Genomic DNA, 23,476 nt, shown 5'->3' with positions numbered 1-23,476 from the left:
CAGTTGGGTAACCGATTATAAAGGCAACGAAAGGAAACAATGTTATGTGTGGCTTTGTTCACGAAATCAGACAATGGCGTGCTTTTTGTAAACCAGCATTCTTGAAAATGAGCAACATAATGATTTTTGACTTAACACGGTTTGGAAATAATTTCTTCATATTTTTGGTGTTATCTGTCGTTTACATGTCCTTCCTAAAACACAAAAGTACGACCCTCTCCAAACACCTAAATTAGCTAAAAATTTAGGACATGTTACAAAACTATATTGTCTAGAATTTTAGAAGAGTACTTTTAATATTGGCCGGTTATTTTTCACACAGCGACGTTAACTAGGCAATGTACTATTACCTATAACATTAACTAAAACACCAAAGTACGAATATTTCCAAACATCTAAATTAGCTAAAATTTAGGACATGTTAAAAACTATATTTTCTAGAACTTTAGAAGAGTACTTTTAATATTGGCCGGTTATTTTTCACACAGCGACGTTAACTAGTCATATCCCCATACTGTTAACGTAGGGCTATTTGTAAAGGTCACGCGTCAATGGGAAAGAGCACTGTGTATTGTGTATAGGAAAACGGACAGTAACTGCAGTATGTTCCTTTAATTCACTCTGTAACCTATAGCTACTTGCAATAACCGATTAACTTATAGTTTGGTAGGATGATAGAGTATAATCACCTAATCATGTATAGTTTTGTGTCAGGTTATTTGCATATTTATCAACATTAATGAGCGTATTTGCATGCACCGCCTTTTAAGGCGGTGCATGCAAATACGCTCATCCTATTAACCCACTCTGTAGCTTAGCAATAATTGCTGAACTTCAAACTTGGGATGACAATATGATCACCTTGTCTGTTCTATAGTTTTGTTCATATTATTTTCTCATTTTTAATGACCTTATTTGCATATTTTTATACTCTTTTAAGGGATGGGGTATGAACGTTTGGAGAGTATTTATTGTGGGACATGAGAGCACATCAGACATATCGAATTGCATTCTGAATACGAAGAATGTCTTCTGATATCAAATAATTTTGATTTTTGAAATTCGCAATGTAATACATTTTATGGCAAATCATTAAAAATTGATATTTTTGATATTTAACAGTACTTGAAGTAAACTTTATAAATCTGATGATTTATACTTAAAGTGTATGTAGGTGGGATGAAAAGCCGACGATCAATTGAAAATTTTGACCTTTCGTATTGAAGATATGGATTTTTTCCCAAAACACCAAAAAAAAAAAAGGTCTTTTTGGGAAAAAAATCCATATCTTCAATATAAAAGGTCAAAATTTTCAATTGACCGTCGGCTTTTCCTCCCTGCTACATACACTTTAAGAATATATCATTAGCCTTATAAAATTTATTTCGAGGACTGTTATATATCAATTTGAAAAATATCAAATTTTAATAATTTGTCATAAAATTTGTATTATATCGTGAATTTCAAAAAATGAAAATTATTTGATATCAGAAAGACATGCTTCGTATTCAAAATGCAATTCGATACGTCTGAGGTGCTCTCATGTCCCACAAAAAATTCTGTCGAAACGCCATAAACGCTCATTCTAGATCCCTTAAGGTTAAGGTTTGCGAATTGTGAAGAGTTTGCGACTCAAATTTTATTTTGATTTGTTTGTTCTGTAATGATTATATAATAGCACGACCAGTTTGCTATTTCTGGGACACCCTGACCGTATGCGATGTTCTTTTCCAAACCTGACACTTAAGTTTTAATTAGTAATAGTTATGTATAAATAGCCTATTTATGCGCTTATAAAGATATCTTGTACTATATTTTATTTTATCATATTTCAGTTCCTCTTTTATTTTATCATATTTCAGTTCCTCTTTTATTACTTTTATTACTTAAGTTACTTTGAGCTTTTATGTTGATGAAAGCTATAGAAAACCGTTATTCTCAGAGTGACTGAGAATTATTTTGTTTTCATTTGTAAAAGTGACCAGAATCATTAAAAGGTTTTCAATTTATCATATTTCAGTTCCTCTTTTTACAAAGCTCAAATTCAGCCTCCCTAAATCCGCCATTTTAGGTAAATTCGCTACAATATACGCACCATAATGTAAACTCGTGGAAAGCACATTTTCTATCAAATAAATATTTTACACCATCTCCCGACACACCCCAATTAATATTTAGCCCATGCGGTTTATGCAGACGCCTTCCAGACCAGTCATGGAATTTTGCGAAAAATTGATTTTATTTTCTGTGGCTTGTAAGCAACAGAAAATCGTTGTTCTCAACATAGTGATGATTATTTTTCTTTTACCGAAGTACACAGAACCTTAAAGGGGCATTTAGTGATGCACAGCCTCATTCCCCACTTTTCTAAAAAATAGTTGACACTTTTCTAAAAAATAGTTGACACTTTTATACCACTGGAAACCTCTGGCTATATAATGTTTATGTACGAACAAGTGACACACACGCACACACAAAAGAAGTTCACGGGCGAAGTTCAGTCAGGCCTGTAAAATCAAAAATCTTACACAAACAGACACAATATTTTAAGCACGGATTGTTAATTCTCACTGCACGTATTTTTCACATCACTGCACGAACGTGCCAGGAGGCACGTTAAAATAGCCCCTGCCTAACATCATGCTAGCGAGTAATTAACCACTCGCATTTAAAATCAAAACGACAAGGCCTGTATCGGGGCACAAATAGCGCTATATGACTAAAATAGACGTCGTGCCGTATTCATTGTTAGAGAGTTTGCAAAATGCGGTTCAAAAGCACAAATTTCAACGTCTAGAGGATTATAGAGGAATATCTATTCAAAACCACTCTGCCATTAAAGCCTTTTAAAGTCGAAGTTGACGTGAAATCTATAGTGAGCAGTAAATTATGAACGAAAACACGTCAAATGCAGAACAATAGAGTTTCTATATTTTGCAGCACAAACTTACAAATTATGTATTATCTAGTTAGAAGACCAATTATTGAATTAGGTTAAAATATCTTTTTTTTGTTCCAAACGTCAAGCTTGGTCTATATACATTTGTGTGTAATAAAGTCAGTTTGCGAAATGGCGTTCTGTGAAAACGTCACATAGTGCAGTTATGTTCACGGCAAATTCACCGCGACCTTTCCAGCCATAAAACCGCTTAGTGAAGATTAAACCGATATATGCAGTACTAAACCATTATAGTAGGTATATCACCTCAAAAATAAGGGCAGCAGAAACACGTTATTTAATGTTTCTACATGAATGACCTTTATTAAAGCATCAAAAATTAAAAAAACCGAATTGAAATCGGTCAATGCATTGTGATGTAGTGTCAATTTTAAGATGCTCATAAATGGAATGCAAATCTGCCACAAATTGCTATAATGACAAATTGGCACATTTCGAGATTTTGAAGGTTTATTTGGACACTTGCTTGAAAAAGCAACGTTAATTTAAGTATCACAGGTTAATTGCCTATCTTTTCTAACTTCGTTAAAGAAAACAAAATTTAAAAATCTATCATTTAATAATTATAATAAATTAACCAAATATACTATTTTACCAATTGCGGCCAATCTGCAGACAAATTAAAGTTGAAAAAATTACTAAGTTCAGCTAATTTATATGCAAAATTGATGCCAAAAGAAAACCGTACATGATATCAGGGTGCGGGTTTTTTCTCACAAATATGTATACAAAGTTCTTTCAATTGATAACAAAAAAAATACACAAAAAGTAATCAATTATGCAAATTAGCTTATTACAGCTAATTATGTATTCATGATATTATTATGTAAATTAGGCATGAGTAATTTTGGGTTGTTTTCAATATTTAATGAAAGTCTTTTCATTCATCATAAATTTGTCAAGTATGAACCTGTAAGGATGGTGAGTAAAGAATCTGCAGTTAATTACTTTAAGGGGTGGGGTATGAACCTTTGGACAGTATTTATTGTGGGACATTAGAGCACATCAGACATATCGAATTGCATTCTGAATATAAAATAATTTTGATTTTTTGAAATTCGCAATGTAATATACATTTTATAGCAAATTATTAAAAATTGATATTTTTGATATTTAACAGTGCTCGAAGTAAACTTTATAAATCTGATAATATGTACTTAAAGTGTATGTAGGAGGGATGTAAAGCCGACGATCAATTGAAAATTTTGACCTTTCGTATTGAAGATATGGATTTTTTCCTCAAAATGATTTAAAGATTGACATGTCGAGAATAAACCATACTTGATTCACAGAAAGTACTAAATTTGTACCTATTACGGTTTCGTGACACCAATCTTCTAAATACGACCAAGCCAGGGCTGCCCGGTGAAGCAAAATGTGCATTGGAATAACACGGGAGTTTGGACAGATGGTAGGATTTCTTTCTCATACAAATGTATGGTCTTCCGTTATTAAAGCTTGTACCGGGTTGAAAATTCAGATATTTTGAAAAGAATAAGTAATTGAAATATAGAGCAAGTACTAAAATCATAGCTTTTATACTTTTTGATATATGACGCTAACTAGTTCATCTCCTATATCTACAATACAGCGCTACCAGTAGGGGTCAATTGCCTATTGTAGTGCCCCTGTGTTGTGTGCAAACATGTAGTTAACAATAACTGCATGCTGAACGGCAAGGTGTTTAAGTTCGCGTAAAATTGGCTTGTGTTTACTGGCTTTTACTTTTACTTTTAATTGATTTTTATTCGGGTGCGCCGTCGGATATCACATTACCGGTAGCTACCGGTAGTACCGGTACAGTACTGGTGCAGCCAGTCACTGTTTCACACAGTGACTGGCTGCACCAGTACTGTAGTTTTCACATATTGACCGGCTGCACCGGTAATGTGATATCCGACGGCGCACCCAAATACAAATCAATTGAGATATTTTACGTTTTGGGCTTTTTGTCCCTTTTTGTCAAAAATGTGGTTTTTTTAAGTCGCCTCCCCATGTCCTCCAAAAGGAAAAACCCTAACAACGCCACTGGGGAGGGGGAAATGGGAGTACCCTGGAGAGTGAGTGGGGTATTATAGGAGGGAGTAATGTTTGAGAGAGCGAGGATAGATGGTGGGCAGGTGTAAGAAAGAGTATGGCAATATGAGGGGAGGGGAAACAGAGAAGGGGAAGGGGAGAGAGAGAGAGAGAGGAGGGGAAAGAAAGAAAGAATTGGTGTTTCATTCCGCTTTGTGTTATAAAATGGAAATATGAAGTTGACAAAACTAACGTTAACTTTAATAATTGAACCTTTATTAAACTGCACATATGGAAAAGTTTGGCCCACTTTCAGTCAGATAAGCGCACAGTGAGTGTGTGCCATTATTATAATAATTGACCCTTCTTCACGCTTGCACGCACATCATGCACAGATATTGACTACTCAAGTGGGCACTGCATGGTGGTTTTGTCCAAAGAGCTTTTAATAGAAATAGAGTGGCAATAGATTATGTAACGCTTTGTTCGTTTGATGCCGATTAGAGTTTGCGACAGGCTATTCATAAAAGTGGTACCATTGTTTCGAACAAAGGGGTTCCGCCATTAAATTGGTCACTGATCCGGCATCATATTAGCACTCTACACAACAGGCGAGTATTAATAAGTGACCACAATACAGTCATGTGTAAGGGCAGTCATGTGTAAAGTGGTACCATAAGGCGGAAATTACACATTTATGCTTCTGCTCCCATTCAAAAGTTACGTTTTCGCTCTACCGAATGGGGGTCATCCTGGATTTCTGGGCAAAATATGTCATAACGTCAAACTAACGTCAGACTCAGAATCCTTGGGGTGGACTTGCCCTTATTTTTTCACGATGGCGCCGGTGGATTTCTGGCTAAAATTGGTGTGGTAATGTCAACGTAATGTCAGATTTGAAATCCTTGTTGTTGACTTATCCGAAAAAGTGTCTTTGTACATGATTATAGGTGCTCTGGCTCAAAACTTAATTTTTCAAACTGGCGGCGGCGGCCATTTTGGATTTTGGCCTCTAGCAAAAAATGCCGGGATTTTTGTGAGGGACATGGGGGCTAAATTTTTTCTAAATAGTTCATAGAAATCAAACCCTGGGGGTCACTCCCATTGTGGCCTGTACACCATCCGCGATAATCAACTTTTGAAAAGCACCCTAAACAAGGATTTAACCCTTGGCTAAAACGACACCCTAAACAGGGATTTCATTCCTAACATCAAAGTTCATACCCAAAATTTCATTTCCGCGTATTTAGAAATTGCAATTTTGCTACCCTTTTTTCCAATTATTCATGTTTTTGACACCCTAAACGCGATACGCGCGTATCGTGCCTACCCACGAAAAACGACCCTTTTACGTGTTTTCATTATCGCGGATGGTGTACAGGCCACAATGGGAGTGACCCCCCCCCCCCCCGGAAATCAAATCAATTGTCAAACCTTACTAGCCAGAGAATGGTCACGGAATTGAGGTTTATGACTATACTAATAATTACATATGTGTTTTCTACAGATCATGGGCAATAACTTCTGGGTGACGAACTAAATCAGTCCTCTACAGGGGGTGTACCAGCGTGGTGTCAAAAGTTACATGGGGTCACATTTCAAAATTGCTCTAAGATTGTTTTAAACCCCACCAAAGTATTCCTCTGGTAGGAATCAGAAAAAATATAGCTACCTGTGACGTACGGTTCTTGAGTTATTATCAAAAAGGTCAAAGGTCAAATTTTGACCTCCACAGGGACCAACAACGTAAAAATGCTCCCGATTTAAACCAAAGATGTCTCAAATTGTTCCTCTTTAAAAACCATTTCAAAATAACGATAAGTTTACAATCTTAAATGTTTCGTTACCTAGGAAACGGATGAGAGGTCAATCCCTTGTAAGCTCTATTGATTTTGCTATGTACATGATGTAACAAAACATCCTACATGGTGCAGACTTCTTTATTTTAAATTGCTTTGCAAGATGAACAATTTGAGACATTTTTGGTTAAAATCGGAGCATTTTTACGATATTTACCCCTGTTGGTGTCAAACCTGCTTTTGACCTTTTACCTAAGAACCGTATATCCGTATAAGGTGTTTAGGTTCTCAATACCTTAAGATTTTTACAGCACAGGTCGGTCAAACTCTACGTTTTCTGAATCCTTATGGCCAGAAAAATACGTTATATTTAGTTTTATATCATGATTACAGTGACTTTAGCCGTGTTATAGTTTTTACTATCACATGGCATGAAAAGAAACCATGTGATATCATGATATAAAACAAATATTACATGTCAATATTTGTGTAATAGTAAAATATATCATTTGGTCAAATTTTGACTGATCTATTTCACTCGGTTGCGCCTCGTGAAATAGAAAAGTCAAAATTTGACCTCATGATATATTTTCTACTATCACACTCATAGGCATGTAAATATTTGTATACCAATGTATAGCTATGGGTCCCCTCTATCCAGTTATATCAAAATAAGTACAAACATTCCCCAGATAATGTCGCTATGACGTCATAATGTGAGGACGCCCATGGGAATTTTCTTTGGTACCGTGTCCACAAATCCGCCACTCTGCAAGTTCGTTAGTTTAATTGATCATACAAATATTAGCATGAATTGAAAGTCCTGGCTCTGGTGCCAAATTAAATCTAAAGAACTAAGCTTTAAAACAAGACTAATATGAAAGGTATTCGTATTCATCTTCGTTATTCATTTTTTCATGGAAAATATCACACCGCCAGTCTTTTGAGTGCCCCAACTTGTGAAAGTTTTAACATGGTTCTCACGTAAATATCGATTCTATGCCCTATTGCACTTTTCTGTACTCCCCTTTGTATCTGTTCTGCTATTGTCAAAATGAACAGACCAAATCCACGAATATTCAACCATTTAAAATTTTAAAACTCTGCCACTTTCTTCTCTAGAGGATACAATTTGGTATTAAAATAAAAACATAAAGTCGGTGTAACTTTATGTATTCAACCACAGATCCAGGAAATGTGATATAACCATGCTTCACCATGTTCACGCATGATCACGGGACTGATTTTGGGGATAGGGAAAGTACAAGTCCTGCTCAAAATAAACATGATATAAGTTTCGATGTCAACTGATACCATCCACCAGATCGCTATCAGTATTATATTCTCTACCACATAATACATAAACTGTCGCAGAATGGGCATATTACGCCCTATCGGACATGCACAAATAATTTGCCTTGATCAATGTTGATTGTTTCCCGATACGGATATTTACAGGATAGCAAAGGTAAGTGTAACTATATAGACCACTTGACATGTGACGTCATTGCCCGGCAGTATGCGCACGCATTATGGTACTTTCCATTGTTCTTTGCCCTGCAGTGTGCGTGCGCATAATAGTCTGCTCAGGGCATGTGTATTTTAAATCTCCCATCACATTTCATATAGTACAAGAAAGCCATTGAACAGTGAAGCGGTTCGTTCGAGCATATCGACAGACCAATCCCTCGCCTTTGTTGATAAACAATAATGTAAAGTGGTCTATACGACTAAATAGTTTAATATTAATGGAGCAATTAAGTTGAAGTAACTTGGAATACGGGCTGCACCACGTCTACACTACACAGTACGAATCTCATTTACTCTTTCATCATGCAGTTATTGTTAACTACATGTATGCACACAACACAGGGGCACTCACAATAGGCAATTGAACCCTACTGGTAGCGCTGTGTTGTAGATATAGGAGATGAACTAGTCAGCGTCATATATGAAAAAGTATAAAAGTTATGATTTTAGTACTTTCTCTATGTTTCAATTGCTTATTCTTTTCAAAATATCTGAATTTTCAACCCGATACAAGCTTTAATAACGGGGGACCATACATTTATATGAGAAAGAAATATACCATCTATATCCAAACTCCCGTGTTATTATATTGCACATTTTGCTTCACCGGGCCGCCCTGGCTTGGTCGCATTTGCAAGAGGGGCGTCACGAAACCGTACTAGGTAATTTAGTACTTTCTGTCAATCAATTCAAGTATGGTTTATTCTCTACATGTCAATCTTTAAATAATTAGCATAGTCCTTATAATAACGGGGGACCGCCTTGATGAGTAAATGACAACAAACCAGTGAAAAATACCCCAAAACTAAGTCAGTGGAGCTCCGTCCGTTCATGTCAATAGCGTCATTATCGATTGGATTAGTCGACCGTAGCGGACAATTCGATCGCTCACACGTGGTAATATAAATTTGCGTTGGACAATCGATTACTATAATGGTTTAGTACTGCATATCTCGGTTTAATCTTCACTAAGCGGGTTTATGGCTGGAAAGGTCACGGTGAATTTGCCGTGGACATAAGTGCACTATGTTTTGTCACCGCAAATTATTGGCCATTTTATTTTATTTATATCAGGTGGCATGAATGCCACACTGATATATTGTGGAGCACTAGAATCTTCTGCTTCTTCTTCTGATTCTTTCGTCAAACCATCTTTAAATATGCTACTAGTGCTAGACGCTTGCATCAATCTCGACCAAATTTGGCCACAAGAAGCACTGACCCAAGCTCCTTCTAAGGTGTAGGGGTGAAAGGTCATGTGGGGGTTATTAGAGGTCATTATGTGAAAGTCTTTAAAATGCTACTGGTGCAAGGCGCTTGATCCAATTTCGACCAAACGTAGCCATAAGAACCGCTGACCCAAGCTTAATATAAGCTGTACACAGATAGGGGTCAAAGGTCATATAGCGGAAATTAGGGGTAATTTAGTGAAAATCTTAAAAATGCTGCTACTCCTTTAAATTTCATGCTATGATCGCTAAACTTGGTCAGAAGAACCACTGACCCAAGCTTGATATATATTGTACCACAGCGTAAGGGTCAACCCACGGTCAAAGGTCAAATGAGGTCACATGTTAAAATTAGCCTGATTTGGCTTTGAACATCTTTGTGTAAAATTTGATAGAACAGCTATCATTAGGCACGGTGACCTACATTTATAGTAGACAAGCAACAACTTGAATTTTTTCCAAGAAAAGTAAGTTGCGAAATACCCAAGTATTATTCAAGCAGAATCTTAACCATGTAAGTGGATTTTTTTATTGGGGGGGAACTATCAGCTGTATAAGTGGACCAGGTAAGAGGCGTCGAGAACTGTTAGGAGTGTAATTTCGCTTGTTCATGGGTGGGACGGCAGTATGGGTAGTGGTGGGAGGGGAGGTGTTCACTCAAATGTTAAATTTTGCCCAGGCCAAAGGTCAGGTCAAATTTAAAGTTGCTCCGATGGGACTGTAACTTTCGGAAAACAATCCCTGGCACTCGGGGTGTATGAAACCGCAAAGGTCATCTGAGGTCAAAGGTCAGGTCAAATTTAAAGTTGCTCCGATTGGTCTGTAACTTGGGGAAAATGATCCCTGACAAATTGGGGAATATTTAAACTGCACAGGTCATCAAAGGTCAGGTCAAATGTAAAGTTGCTCAAATGTAAAATTAGGCTGTAACTCGAGGATAACAATCCCTAGCACTTGAGGATTATTAAGTGGCAAAGGTCAACTGAGGTCAAAGGTCAGGTCAAATTTAAAGTTACTCCAATCGGGCTGTAACTTGCAGAAAATGATCCCTGCACTTGGGGAGTATGAAACCATAAAGGACATCCGAGGTCAAAGATCAGGTCAAATTTAACGTTGTTCTGATTGGGCTGTAACTCGAGGGAAATGATGTAATGGCAACGATCATCCGAGGTCAAAGATCAGGTCAAATTGGAAGTTGCTCCGATCGAGCTGTAACTTGCAGAAAATGGTCCCTGAGACTTGGGGAGTATAAAACCGTAAAACATCAATCTGAAGTCACCCAAGGTCAAAAGTCAAACGAGGTCAAATGTTGAAATGGGCCTGATTGTGCTTGAACTTGGTAAAAATCATCCTTGATGTGAGGGAAACATGAAAACATCAAGATGACGTTAAAGGTCAAATGAGGTCAGATGTCGCCACCTGATACTAAAGTATTCATGGCTCTTGAGCCACAGTAGCTCTAGTTTATTTTAGCACGCTATCGGACTTGATTCATGCACAACGGTAAGTAATAACGTAGGCTAAATATCACAAAACAAGCATGGGAGCGAAATCACAATGTTCATAGATCGTTGCATTATAACCAATATATTAAATTACGACGGAAGTATAGGCTATCGAATCAACAAGAGACTTGCATTTATTTTTTTGTAATTTATTTAGGGAAAAGGGTAAGCAAATTAAAGTGAGAAGTAGGCCTATTTAGATTACAGTGCTTTATTTTATGTAGATTTCTACCAAGTGCATTAATTAAAACGACCCATAGGTTATACAGGGGTCACAAATTGAAGGTGTTCAAATATCACTTCAAGGTATATCAAATTATTCGTCGTCTAGGCCCAAGGATCACAAATATGTATTTGTTTCTCAATACAAGCTTATTAATCAGAAGTTATGTGCCGCAACAGGTCAAGGGTCAATTTCCAGTGTGCATAGAGGTCAAAAATTAAAGTTGCTCCGATTTTGGTGAACGTTGTAGCAAATTGTTTGTCTATCAAAAGGAATTCAGAAACAAAACAGTTTACATTAGCTCCGATGTCTGGTTTATGAGTTGCGGAGACAAATATTGCACAGGTCAATAATCTCAATAGGATCAAATAGCAACCTATGGTGTTTGACCTTTGTAATCGTCTATCTTAGTAATTATGCATTGTAAAATAGTGCAAACTATTATGTTTCTGAATTCCTTTTGATAGACGGACAATTTGCCATAACTAAATCTGAAAATCGGAGGAACTTTAACTTTTGACCATGCAAACTGGAAATTGACCCTTGACCTGTTGCGGCAAATAACTTCTGAACCATAGGTCGTATTGAGAAAAAAATTACATATTAATTTGTGATCATTGGTACATTATATTTGCTGTTCCGAAGAAAGCAACATTACTTTAGCACGCGTGACGCGTGTGTGTCTTTTGTACAACTAGTGCACCTGTAGCTGTGAGGGCACCTGCAGAACACCAGCAGCAGGCGTTTAACCCCTGATGAACCTTTTGACTTTTAGTTCCCGTCATATTGAGAATTATTTTACCCTGTGCAAGCCCAATTAGGCGTACTTTAACGTATGACTCCATAGGACCTTTGTCCTCGAGTGACCTCATGCTCACGTGATATTGGATATCAAGGATTCTGCCCACCAAGTTCAGCCCAATCGGGCAAAGTACAAAATGTAGTTCCTAGATGACCTTTGACCTCGGCTTGAGTCCAGGGTTTACTTTAACGCACAAAACACGCGTATTTACGCGTTCAGGCACTTTGCGGACCCCTACAAATCCAAAGTCCCAAAGTTCAACGCGTACAAAATCTTGAAAACGTACGCGTTCAAATATTGCAAGATTTGAATAGAGAAACACCTGGTATTGTGCATTTATTTCCGGCTTTTGGCATTAAGGGGGTACTACACCCCTGTGGTAAATTTGTGACTATTTTAGCATTTTTCTCAAAAATAATAACACACTGGTAACAAAAGTTATGTATATTATTGGGGCAAGAAATCCAATTACTACACTGAAATTTCAGTGACTCAAGACAAGCGGTTCAGTATATATGATAGGAAATGAGGTACATCCTAGCGGTACCTTATTTTTTATCATAAATAACGAACCGCTTGTCTTGGGTCACTGAAATTCTAGTGTAGTAATTGGATTCCTTGCCCCTATAATACACATAACTTTTGTTACCAGTGTGTTATTAGTTTTAGAGAAAAATGCAAAAATAGACACAAATTTATCGAGGGGTGTAGTACCCCCTTAAGGACCTACCCCCGATATGCAGGGCCCGTCACATTTTGTCAGCATCGATCCATACATGTTTTAGTAATTGCTAGTTTCAAGACTTGTGTAGTATCAGTGGACCTGTATAACATTTGAAATTTTGCAAATTGAGTTCGGGTCCTTTTTTCTGTTAAAAGCAATGATTTAAATAGTATAAAAATGATGCACCAAATGACTTCAATTGGACCTTCATTTTGCAAACTTGTCCCTCTCAGGGAGGAACATCCCCTCAGACACCCCTGCGTAGTGGATAAACAAGTGGCCATTTTCGCTTCTGCTTTCGCCATTTGCCAATTTAGGCCCTATGTTTAACACAATTTATAGGCCTACAATAACAGGGAAAATGTGCCCACGAAAGGCTTTATGGACCGTCATTTCACAAATTTTCGGCTTTTTCAACTGTTGGCACGTAATTTTTACACAGTAATAGTGCCAAAATGGTCCACATAATCGCTTAAATTAGGTCTTCATTTTGCAAAATTTTCCAAGTTCTGAGGGGGAACTTCCCCTGCGTAGTGGATAAATAAATGGCCAGTTTCACTTCTGCTTTCGACATTTGCCAATTTATGTTTAACACAGTTTATAGGCCTACCATAATAGGGAAAATTTGCTGTCCACGAAAAGCTTCACGAAAAGATTTCACAAATTTTCGGCTTTTTGAAACTAAATTTTACACATTAATAGTGCCAAAATGGTCCACCAAATCGCTTCAATTAGGTCCTCATTTTGCAATAGTTTCTTACTTCTCACAGTTTCTTACTTCTCATTTTTTACATTTTCTTATTTTCTTCTAAAATTGCCCTCCCCCTTCTGACTGCGCTAGATCCGCCACACTGCTCCAAAAACACACACATTGTTAAAAAATAATATTATAAAAAAACCCTTGGGCAATGTTTTTGACTCCTTCAGAGGAAAATTTCACAATTGAACGGGTCCAATTTTTTTTGAAAATACCCCTCCAGCAAAATGCTTAAAGAAAACCTTGGGCTTGACTTCGATATTATTTTGTGCATTATATTCCTCTCATCTCACGGATTGCACCCACCAAGTTTAAGCCCAATCGTGCGAACTTTACAATTTAACCTCTAGATGACCAATGACCTCTATTAACCTCGATTTTATGATAAAACATAAAACATAATAGGCCTATTTCTAACGAAAATGTCTTATTTCTTCTTCTTTTTTTCATCAGAATTGACAGCAAAATGGAGCCAAATTTCAATACCTACTTGAAAGGGTTCACCAGCTTTGGGAGAAACACTAGTATAAGTGTGATGGTCTGTGATCAGTCTCTACAGCAGGCATATCATAACGCATTAACACATGGAGAAGGTACATGCAACCGGCAACGCACCTTGATCATCGGGGACAAAGGCGTTGGTAAGACAAGCACATTAGAGATGCTTACTGGTGGCTTCTGTGATCCTACTTGTGAGCCAAAGTCTACAGAAGGCATTGATATCACTATCTGCGAGACTTCAGATCTAAGTCCAGAATGGCAAAGGTCATCTGGCAATAAAGCTGACGATCCCAAGCTATCCGCTGCGTGGTTGGTCTGCAAAGATGAAGACTGTTTTCAAGGGATACTAAAAAATGAACAAGAGAGGGATAATGCTAGGCCTAAGAAACGAAGAGATGGATGCCAAAAACCTAGTAAAATACCTCAAGAGAAATGCAAAGGCAAAATACGAAAGGTATTGAACGCTGCGTATCTGTTTTCAATGCCGTTAAAATGGTTTCTACCCTTTGTCGCTATGCTAGCATTAAATTGTGTAGGTAGTGGATTCGCACCCTTTGCATGGATAACTATAGCAGGGATGAGTTTATTCATTGATTTCAATAACGCCTATAGGTTTGGCACGGCTACTGCTTTGCAAGGTATTCTAATTGATATAAGCAGTAACGTACTTGTTTGCGAGTTTGAAGTGAGTTTCAATTGGGATCTCCTTTTAGGAATCGTAACGGTTCTGATTTCGTTGTGTCTGGTCGGTGTTATAAGCTTCATTTGTGGTGTAGGTGGTAGAACTGGCATGACTGTTGCATTTTGTTTCATGTCACGCCCAATCAGAATTGGATCACTAGATTGGCCAGCTGATACAAATTGGCAGTTAACAGCTTTTATGGTTTGTATCCATAGCATTGGTTGCTTTTTTGCATTGTTACTTGCACGACAAGCGATAATGGATATCAAATCGGTGGTGTGGAGATTAGGAATGAAAATGGGTTTGTGCATAACGATAGCAGTTTCTTTTGTGTTGCTTGTTTTCCAATTTTTGTGCCATATGGAAGGTATTTTGTAGGCTTTATTATCGGTTTTGTAGCTGCAATTATAGGTGTTGCAGGAGTTCTGTATGGCCGAACAATTCAAACCAGTAAAGAATGGCTCAAAGACAATACCCTCACCAGAAAAATCATAGGATTTCTAGTGGCTATAGTTGTTGGGCAACTAATCGGATGGAGGATCATCTACCCTTTTCGATGGGAGCAGGGAGTCTATATTTCATCATTTGTTCTTCGTGATTTCTATATCGGGTATCGATTCTATCGAGTTAAGCACGAGGGAATACCTATAGCTGTATTACGTGACCAGTTAGTAGTATCATCGCGTGGCAAAGACGCAACAATTGTGAAGCTCATCATTTGGGATTTTGCTGGTGATTCTGTTTATCAATTTATGCAACATTTCTTCCTTCCTAAAAGAGCAGTGTTCATCCTTGTCTTTAATCTAGAGCAGGCATTGGAAGATCTTAATCTACAAGTAGAAAAGCTGAAACAGTGGTTGTACACAGTGAAAGCTCACTCTACAGTATTTGACGCGATTGTGTTTATTGTCGGAACACATCTTGATAGCGTAAAAGATCATGAGGGATTCCTTGATAGAGTCACGACATGCTTTCGAGACTCATTGTACAATGAATTCTGCGGTATTCTAGCAATCAACCCAAAATATGAAGTCCCTCTGTTCCCAGTCGAGAATTCTCGTCCCATAGATGTTGATGGCGTACTTCTAAGACAAACGATCAAAAGAGAAGCAAAAGAAAGACCATGTTTGAAACAGAAGCAACCGGTCTGGTATCTTAGGTTATTAGAAATTATTACGAATTGGAAGAACAGACAGATGGAAGCTTGGTATATTAAAAAGGATGAGTTAGTCATTGAGGCTGCGAAGAGTGATTTTACCGATGAGGACGTTGACAATTTCCTGAGATTCTGTCACATGTCTGGAGAGTTAATCTATAGATATGATGATGTGGTGATGAAAGACTATATCATATTGGATCCTCAGTATCTTCTAGACATCATGACGGATTTGTTGAAGTTCCCGCCATTGTCAGAACGCACTCGTGTAGGCGCTGAAAAATGGCAGACTTTGGTGACGGATGGGGTAGCAAGTGTAGAGTTACTAACGGAAATTATAGATAACACTGATGAAATGGTGACTGTGGTCACACGATTTCTTGAAGCTTACAATATGTTGCTACCTATAAGACCGGCAAATGAGTCTCACTTTTCTAGCTGCATCGTTCCATCTCACTTACCAGATAAAAACCCTGATGAATGTTGGGATGGCGCACCTGATGACGAAGTGTTCTTCTTTGATTTTGGATACGTACCAAGCGATGTCATCTTCCACCGACTTCTTGCTCGGTGTTGGTACCACCATCCAGACGAAGCTCTTAGAAATAAACTGTACCGTCGATGTGGTACATTCCGTTTCAAAGACATTCCAGTGTTTTTCATGCTTCGGTTACTGACGAATACAAGAGACCAGCAACTGATTAAATTAGTGGTGCAGAGCTCCGATGAAAAGCGCTTCAGATGTGTTACCCAAGTCCTACAATGGGTCATAGCAGAACTACAAGATATCAGAGCCAAAGACTTTCCCAATCTACCATTCAACGTTGGACCAGCGTGTACGATTTGCAGTGATGCACATGGAAAAGTCAAGGTGTTGAAGCTATGTAGTGACGAAGAAGATTTCCCAACCGCAAACAGCCCTGTTATAAAGTTCTTAGAGGATGGGCGGTACCATGAAGTGCGACTAGTTCCGAGGGTAAGTATTTGTTATTTGTAGTAATCAGCATGTAGCGTCAATTCTTTTTTAAACGATAAGCAGTGCCTTAATCCTGAAGTTAAATTGTCGTCAGTGCCGTGTCCAGATTGATCATGCAAGACGAAAAGCATATCCTATAGAAAATGAGTTATATGCTGTGAAAAATGTCGTAGAAGATATCCATGTTGATATGTAAATGAGATTGTGACGAATGTGTAAGTTGAATAAATGCCACCCTACGAATTTTGAATCTGATCATTTGCTTACTGGACACTAAAAACCGTAACAAAATAATGGCTTTTAAACCCACCAACTCTGTATCTTGCAACGGTGTGACAACAGTTATACACGATGTAAAACATTGCGTCAATATTCTTTACACAATGTATATCAAAACGTTGCAGGTAAATGTACTATGCGGAAGCAAAAACAGACGAACCTCGTTAACCTCGTCTACAGAATCCTCTGTTCCACCCGTCAGTTCCACCCGTAACAGACCAGGTGAGTTATCAGATTTAGTTTAGAAATTTGTCTCGCATTCATCATGCAGTTATTGTTAACTACGTGTATGCACACAACACAGGGGCACTCACAATAGGCAATTGACCCGTACTGGTAGCGCTGTGTTGTAGATGTAGGAGATGACTAGTTAGCGTCATATATCAAAAAGTATAAAAGCTATGATTTTAGTACTTGCTCTATGTTTCAATTACTTATTCTTTTCCAAATATCTGAATTTTTTAACCCGGTACAAGCTTTAATAACGGGGAACCATACATTTGTATGAGAAAGGAAATCTACATCTTATCCAAACTCCCGTGTTAATCCAATGCACATTTTGCTTCACCGGGCCGCCCTGACTTGGTCGCATTTGCAAGAGGGGTGCCACGAAACCGTAATAAGTACAAATTTAGTACTTTCTGTCAATCAAGTATGGTTTATTCTCTACATGTCAATCTTTAAAACGGGGGACAGCCTTGATAAGTAAATGATAGCAAACCAGTGAAAAATACCCCAAAACTCAGTCAGTGGAGCTCCGCCCGTACATGTTAATAGCTTTATTATCGATTGGACAATTCGATCGCTCATTGAATTAATATTATCACGTGGTAAGAAATTTGCATTGGACATTCGATTACTATAATGGTTTAGTACTGCATATTTCGGTTTAATCTTCACTAAGCGGTTTATGGCTGAAAAGGTCACGGTGAATTTGCCGTGGACAAAACTCCACTATGTAAAGGGCATGTCTATTGCAAAGACAAGTTCAACTCCATTCGAAGAGAATTACATTACAAGTTGACACTCGTATTTCTCCTGAAAAAAGAGAAATTTGTGTTGGTAAAATGCTGGCTCGTACGGCCCTCCCCCCGTTCGAAGTGAAATTGATTTCCAATGCAGCAGACTAATTACGTACAGTATATGATGAGTAGTTTCCTCCGCAGCCATACGCGTAACCAAACTGGCTGTGTAGGACACTATATGTTCACGAGAAGTACATACACAGCTCTCGGAGAGCTCTTGTGATGTTCATTGGTGTATATAATGCGCGACCTTGTATACGAGAAATTGGGAAGGGACAATATGTCGTGCTAAAAGTCGAAGCTCGTACTGTGAAATTGATCTAAATTTTTTTTTTTTTAGTCCAAGTATTTCTCATCATTTTGATATACATATGAATTGAAATATCACAATTAATATTATAATAAAGAAGCGGCTTGATTTTATCCGTATGTGTAAAAACCATTAAATTTGTAACACTTGATCGAGAGGTTTTTTTTTCTGATAACAAAAACAGTATTGAGAGTGTTGACAGTCCATTCTTTCAAAGCTGGCAATAGTCATACCATGACATCACTATAGTTTCTAGTTTCTAGATCAAATCTGTCACGTTCGAAGGAACTCACCGCGTATATACAATTGGTTTTTGCGGAATATCAATTTTAAACGTCTTATTTTCTCAAAAAAGTAGTCATTTTCATTGCAAGTGGGGAATTGGTTAGATTTTGTCCTTTTTGTACTTCAAAATCAAGGTTATATTTTTCAATCTTCCGACAGGTACTGTTCAGGTTCATGAAGGTTCTCGAGATGTCAGCATCATTCAAGCTGGAGACAACGCGACTATCAATGTACCATATCCACGGGAATGAAAATAAGCCAAAATACCCACAGGCAATTTGGGTAATTAAGCGATGTTCATACGCAGAGATTGTCCATTGAAATGTGTGTGATACTTTCCGTATAAAAATGACATTGCGATTTCACATTTTGGACTCCAACTTCGTATAAAACGCACGTGCCACGTTGAAATATGGTGATTTTACCACATGTCGAGGTACAAGGAAACGTGGAGAATGACGGTGTTTCCCTACGAGTTTTATTGCCAAAATATGTGAGCTTTTTGTACAGCTGACCCTTTTCTGGAGATTTAGATAACTTCACAATGTATGTGTAATGTATGGATAATTCACCAGGAGGGGGATGGCGGTTGATGGGGTGTGCGGATCCGAAAAACTAAAAACTAATATTCTGATGACAAGTTTATGACAATACGTAATAAATGGACATTTTGCTTATACCTGCCTTATGTTATCATAATTATATTTGTTCATCCCGATCAGATGTTTTGCAAAGCAATCAGTCCGCCATTATCGCGTAAAATTGCAACTGGTGGTTCTCGGTGGTCCTGGAAAACGTGCGATACATATCTACGTAAAAACGTACGTATTAACGTACGTTTAAACGTACGTTTCACGTGCTGCGTATGGAACATCGCGATCTCTCTATTATATAAGATTTCACTGTTATGTGTTGTAATTACAAGTAGATTGTAAATCTATAGAGAACTGATTACAAAACTAGGCCGAGGTCTAAAATTACTTTCTGTTGAAGTGAACATAGAACGTTGCACATAATTCAAATGCGTCATGATACGTTCAAAGAAGATGTCGATTCTATATATGAAGACCTGAGCGCAAGAAGACCGTAAGTCCACTTGGCCCCTCAACATGTATACACTAAAGTTGCGTATAGTTTCGTATAGTTTGGTAATGTTTAATACATTAACCCCCATTTTAGTAACAAAAATGTGCGAATTTTCTAAGATTTTCAGAGTATGTAGTATGAACATGTAGAAATATAATCAAGTAGTTGCCCTACCTGCTCTTCTCCGAAAAAATAAAAAGTCCTATACCTCAATGATAATGAAACCTAGGTGTTTATGGCACATACTGCAGTTACTGTCCGTTTTCCTATACACAATACACAAAGCTCTCACAATTCACGCGTGATCTCTACAAGTAGTGTATGTTAGAAGTATAGGCAATTGCCTAGTTAACGCCACTGTGTGAAAAATAACCGGCCAATATTTAAAGTATTCTCTGAAATTCTAGAAAATATAGTTTTGTAACATGTCCTAAATTTTTAGCTAATTTAGGTGTTTGGAAATATTCGCACTTTGGTGTTTTAGTGTATGTTATAGGTAATAGGACATTGCCTAGTTAACGTCACTGTGTGGAAAATAACCGGCCAATATTTAAAGTATTCTCTGAAATTCTAGAAAATATAGTTTTGTAACATGTCTTAAATTTTTAGCTAATTTAGGTATTTGGAAATATTCGCACTTTTGTGTTTTAGGAAGGATATGTAAACGACAGATAACATAAAAAAATATGAAGAAATTATTTCCAAACCGTGTTAAGTCTGCAAACCATTATGCTTCTCATTTTCAAGAACGTTGGTTAACAATACGCACACAATATTGTTACATTTCGCTCGCTTTATAATCGTAAATTTTAAACTATAATACCAGCTCATTGCACAGGTAAAACAGAAACATGTGTCGTGTAGATTTAACCAGAGAAGATCTGATTTAATCAGTTGAGCTTTTTTCAATGAGTGTTATCTTGGTTTAATAGCTTTTAATGGGGTTTAAGTCCTGCAAAGGTCGTGGTGAATTCTATTGTAGACATGACTGCATCATGACAAGAAGTATTTTGAATGTATTTCGAAGAGACCCCTAAATGACCTTTGACCCCAAATCTGTGAATACCCCATACTGATAGCCAGAATGGAGTCAAGTGACTCTCAAAGTGGAGTAATCTAACACTGACTATCAAAAGGAGTCGGACTTGACTTTCACTACAGAGTCAATTGACTCTATGGAGTCAATTGACTCCACATCCAGAGTCATCGACGCGGTACACGTTGTTCTGGTAGCGGGCATTTTGCATTATGCAGTTATTGTTTGCTGCTATTCAGCATGCTGGTCATTCGCACGGTGTATCATATGTTGGTGTTTGCTGTTTAGACAGTGTCATGCTGTAGGCTAACTTGGTCTGAGCTGGATTCCACAGGTGAATTTTGAACCTGTCGGTGAGGTAAAGCTAATAATAGTAAGCTTTCCTACCTGGAGTCGGACTGTCGAAGTAGCCTTGTAATAAAGCCGGGTGACGCTATAAATGGAGTCTGGGTTACTCTAGAAGCAGAGTCCAGCCACTGCGTGACTCTATGTCTAAAAAACTGACTTCACATATAAAGTCAAAGGTCTCCTGTTTACAATCATCAAATTGTTGACTTTTCAAGAGATTCAGATGACTCACAATATGGAGTCATTTTAGGCAGAGTCTCAGAGTGGCTGGTCTCTGCTTTTAGAGTCACCCTGACTCCAGTTTGGCTTTCAGTGCATAAACACTGAGTAATAGACATTGCCTGCAAGTGGCGTCGCTGTGTTATGTTATTTGTGGGAGAAGATTGAAGCATTTTGAGATGGAAATAACGTTTTCCCCCTATGACCCCTGTGTGATCTTTGCCCCATCGTGGGTCATGTGACATGTGCGGACATGCTCAGTAATATTCAATAATGATCAAAGTAGATCAGAGTATGTGAGAGCTAGGTCAAGTTTTTTCTTAACCGAAAGAATCGGAAAGAAATTGGAGAGAAACAAAAGACAATCTTGACTCCGTCAACGTCGTTACCCGGAAGTAGTTTTGATTTTAGCAGTGGGTCATATGCTTGCCTTATCTAAAAAGTATAGATTATTTTGTATATGATCCTGTGTCATAAACTGGGGTACTTTTGTGTCACATACTGTAGTAAAAAAAGTGGAATGTTCAAACATTTTATCTACATGTCCTTTTTGAAGTGGTTTACCTCCTGAGCATTTTGACACTTTTTTAGAAAGAAAAAAATCGGTCATAAAATGAGAGTGTGCAGGCAATAAAGCAGGGGGTATTTCACCCCCTGATATTTCCATACTTCTAATTCTAAGCAAGTATTAGTCTTTTAAATTACCTTATGTATGTATTTACTTTGTTTAGAGGTTTGTGGGTTCATTTATTTATTTTTTTACTACATTCAAAATTTAATGGGGGCCTTGGCACATTTGTGAAGGAATACTCAAGAGACAGTTTTTGAAATCCATGCTGCACATCAAAATGTAACAAAACCACATTTTTGGGTACCCCAGTATATGACACAGGACCATATACCATAATAGGTTTACACTTTCTTACATTGTAAAATAAAATGAAACTGCATATCACTAAATGTAATTGAAAAGTACTAACAAATTTGTGTCAATCAGTTTCAGAACACTCGTAAACTTTTCATTTTACGTATGACATTAATGGGTTTACACTTTTTTACATTGCACAGTAAGAAGAAAGGTGGCATCAAAAATATAATGAAAGTGCAATTTGAATTTCGGAATACTGGCGTAAAACCTATTATTTTATGTATACCATAATGGGTTTACACTTTTCTACATTGTACAGTAAGAGGAATCATGGCATTAAAACTCAAATAAAAAGTACAATATGAGTGAATTTTTTTGTAGTATTTTTAGTAGCAACATAATAGCTTAGAATTGTAGTATCATTTCGTGGGTGTAGCTGTTTGAGAGAAATGTGCCATTCCATTTTGAAAACAACACCCTTTAAGGAAAATTGTTAAATTCTAAGCAAATTCAAATGTTATAGCCATTCCCGATCCATCCAACACTTTTCATCCAAAAAAAAACACATTAGAAAATGCATGGAAGATAGTTAGAATTAAAGCCATATTATAACATTTTTATACAAAATAGATTAGTATGAAATAGTATTTCTTTGCCATAAAATGTTAGTCCCTTACTGTCAGATATATCCTATTCTAATTTTGAGCCGAACAACTAAGGCAAAGCAAAAAAATTGGAATTTACTACCAGCGCTGATGTCGCCAATACGTATCACTCCTTCGGCCTTCGTAATAATAAAACGACGGTTCCTGCGTTTTATTCAAAATCTCGGATTTTGACAAAACTACCGCACATAGGGTCTTGATTTTTGCAGGGTATGTTGGTTTAATAAAGTACAATATAATCATGTAAAAACGTAATTTTGAAAAATATTGAGGGCGTCCTCCTCAGCAAATGTTGTAATATGGCTTCAATTTCAAAGAATTAATGCCAAAAAGGTGGCCAAATTGTACAACTGGATTTCATCAGTTGTTCACAGTTTTCTGTTAAATTTGAATGTTAGACCTACATTCACCATAATAAAGTTCAACTGGAAATTATATAGCAGTGTCATCGTCTATTATTGGAGGGGTCTCAATTTCAAATGGAACAGCACAGTGT

At 37.4% G+C, this 23,476-nt stretch overlaps 1 protein-coding gene across 1 annotated transcript; it reads left to right on the top strand.

Moving 5' to 3' along the window:
* Window positions 1–8,133: 8,133 nt before the first annotated feature.
* LOC140162733 (uncharacterized) lies at window positions 8,134–22,890 on the top strand. The gene is made up of 4 exons (XM_072186019.1): window positions 8,134–8,242; window positions 13,998–16,859; window positions 17,264–17,360; window positions 18,918–22,890. The coding sequence occupies exons 2-4, from the start codon at window positions 15,480–15,482 to the stop codon at window positions 19,007–19,009; spliced, it is 1,569 nt and encodes a 522-aa protein (XP_072042120.1). The 5' UTR covers window positions 8,134–8,242; window positions 13,998–15,479; the 3' UTR covers window positions 19,010–22,890.
* Window positions 22,891–23,476: the final 586 nt, after the last annotated feature.

The sequence above is a fragment of the Amphiura filiformis genome, chromosome 10, assembly GCF_039555335.1.
Source record: "Amphiura filiformis chromosome 10, Afil_fr2py, whole genome shotgun sequence".
NCBI classification, from domain to species: domain Eukaryota; kingdom Metazoa; phylum Echinodermata; class Ophiuroidea; order Amphilepidida; family Amphiuridae; genus Amphiura; species Amphiura filiformis.
The sequence above is the reverse complement of the archived record's forward strand: the minus strand, read 5'-3'. Positions and strand labels throughout refer to the sequence as shown.

What these genes read in the sequence shown, in the direction of transcription:
- LOC140162733 (XM_072186019.1), top strand. Translation starts at nt 15,480, where the DNA reads ATGCAACATTTCTTCCTTCCTAAAAGAGCAGTGTTCATCCTTGTCTTT. An exon ending in AAGTGCGACTAGTTCCGAGG is followed by an intron (nt 16,860 to 17,263) that starts GTAAGTATTTGT and finishes AAAACGTTGCAG; the next exon opens with GTAAATGTACTATGCGGAAG. An exon ending in TTCCACCCGTAACAGACCAG is followed by an intron (nt 17,361 to 18,917) that starts GTGAGTTATCAG and finishes ATCTTCCGACAG; the next exon opens with GTACTGTTCAGGTTCATGAA.